At 46.0% G+C, this 1,882-nt stretch overlaps 1 protein-coding gene across 1 annotated transcript in view; it reads left to right on the top strand.

Annotated features, from left to right (window-relative positions):
* The first annotated feature begins 469 nt into the window (after positions 1-469).
* The window catches only part of LOC103610409, a 9,175-nt gene continuing 7,762 nt past the window's right edge, over positions 470-1,882 (top strand). The window contains exons 1-2 of the mRNA XM_008594587.1: positions 470-568; positions 1,581-1,788. Coding sequence (XP_008592809.1) covers positions 470-568; positions 1,581-1,788 — 307 coding nt within the window. The remainder of the gene's footprint in view (positions 569-1,580; positions 1,789-1,882) is intronic.

Here is a 1,882-nt window from a genome sequence, read left to right as displayed (position 1 = left end):
TTTGTGTATTTTTGGTGCTGTTGTTGAGTTTGAAATGAGTTGGTATTTGTAAAATGTTTATAATAGTACTTGTTACAGAGTAAACCTTCCATAAATATAAGCTGTTGTCATTATAAAAAGTTATTTTCCTAAATCGGCAATTCTTAAACTTCAGCTGCATTGGAATCATATGGAAGACTGCTAAAACATGGATGCCTAGGCCCCATCCCTACGGTTTCTGATTCACTGGGTCTGTGATGAAGCCTGAGAATGTGTGTTTTTAACAAGGTCCAGGGTGATGTTGATGATGCTGATCCCAGGACCATATCTTGAGAACCACTGTGCTAAAACACTCATTTCAAATTTTCATCAAAAGCTTAAATGCAAGGTACCTGGAAGGAATGAAGCAAGGTCATTTTAGTTATATTAATTTAGTGCTTATGAGTCAAAATATTGGAAGCCCCGTTTAGAATTGCAGGAACTATTAAACATGGTCAAGTTGGTAGGGGTGACGCTGGAGGCAGTGCTGTCTTGGGACAGTGGGGAAGATGAGACGGGAGAGTACAATCCATGCAGAAATAGTAGTACTGTATGTAGATCTGGTTCTCTGATAATTCCTTTCACAAGAGGCACACACACGCAATTGTGTCAGGGTTCTCCAGAGAAACAGAACCGACAGGATACGCATATAAATACATGAGAGGGGATCTATTAGGGGAATTGGCTCACGTGATTAGGAAGGCTGGGGAGTCCCATGATAGGCCTTCTGCAAACGGGATGCTGGTAGCGCAGCTCAGTCGGAGTCCAGAAGCCTCAGAACCAGGGAAGCCCATGGGGTGCTGACGTGCTGCTGGTGTAAGTCCTGGAGCCCAAAGGCTGAAGCATCTTGAGTTCTGATGTTCACAGACAAGAGAGAAGAGAGGATCCCGGCCCCAGCAGACAGAGCAAGAGATTGGCCTTTTCTTCCATTTTTGTTCTCTCCAGGCCCCCCAGTGAACTGGGTGGTGCCCGCCCATATTGAAGGTGGATCTTCCCCACCCAGTCCACTCAGGCTTACATACCAGTCTCTTCTGCAAACACTCTCACAGACACACACCAAAATAACGCTTTCCCAGGTTTCTATATATATTCTTTAATCTAGTCGAGCTGACACCTAAAATAAACCATTACAACAATAAAATATTATTCAGCCTTGAAAAAGGAGATCCTGCCATTTGCCACATGGATGAACCTAGAGGACATTATGCCAAGGGAAATAAGCCATAAGCCAGACATAAAAGGAACAATACTGCATAAACCCACTTATATGAGGAATTTTCTTAAAAAGTCAAGTATACAGAGGTAGAGAATAAAATAGTGGTTATGGCGGTGGGGGAGGAAATGGAGAGGATACAAAATAGCGCACACATGTACGATGAGCGAGTCTAGAGTCTAGTGTGCAACCTGAGGACTGCGGTTAATAAAAGTGTACTGTATTTGGGATTCCTGCTAAAAGTGAGTTTTAGCGGCTCTTGCCACAAAAACGCCACCAATAAAAACATGGGTGGCTTCGTGAGATGATAGATGTACGTTAATTTGCTTCAATCCCACTTTACCCTCAGTTTGTGTCCCGTAACTTCACGGTGTATGCCTTAGACATACACAATAAGACTTATTTTAAAAAGAAGAAGAGGGGTTTCTCCAGCTGGGCCAGACAGAACGTTCAAGCTGCAGGTATCACAGGTGATTATCGAGACAGAACTCCGGGAGCCGCAGGACCAGGGACAGCCCGCGACGACGAAAGCAAACCCTCCAACCGCCTGTGGACAGGTGGGAGCAGTCGGGGAGGAAATGCACGGGCCGCCGCGCCACGCCGGGAGGGGACCGGGGAGGGGACCGGGACGCGTCGTCCCGCCCCCGCCCC

The sequence above is a fragment of the Galeopterus variegatus genome, unplaced genomic scaffold, assembly GCF_000696425.1.
Source record: "Galeopterus variegatus unplaced genomic scaffold, G_variegatus-3.0.2 Scaffold11104, whole genome shotgun sequence".
Classification (NCBI taxonomy): domain Eukaryota; kingdom Metazoa; phylum Chordata; class Mammalia; order Dermoptera; family Cynocephalidae; genus Galeopterus; species Galeopterus variegatus.
Note: the sequence above shows the minus strand (reverse complement) of the source record. Positions and strands in the feature narration are given on the sequence as shown.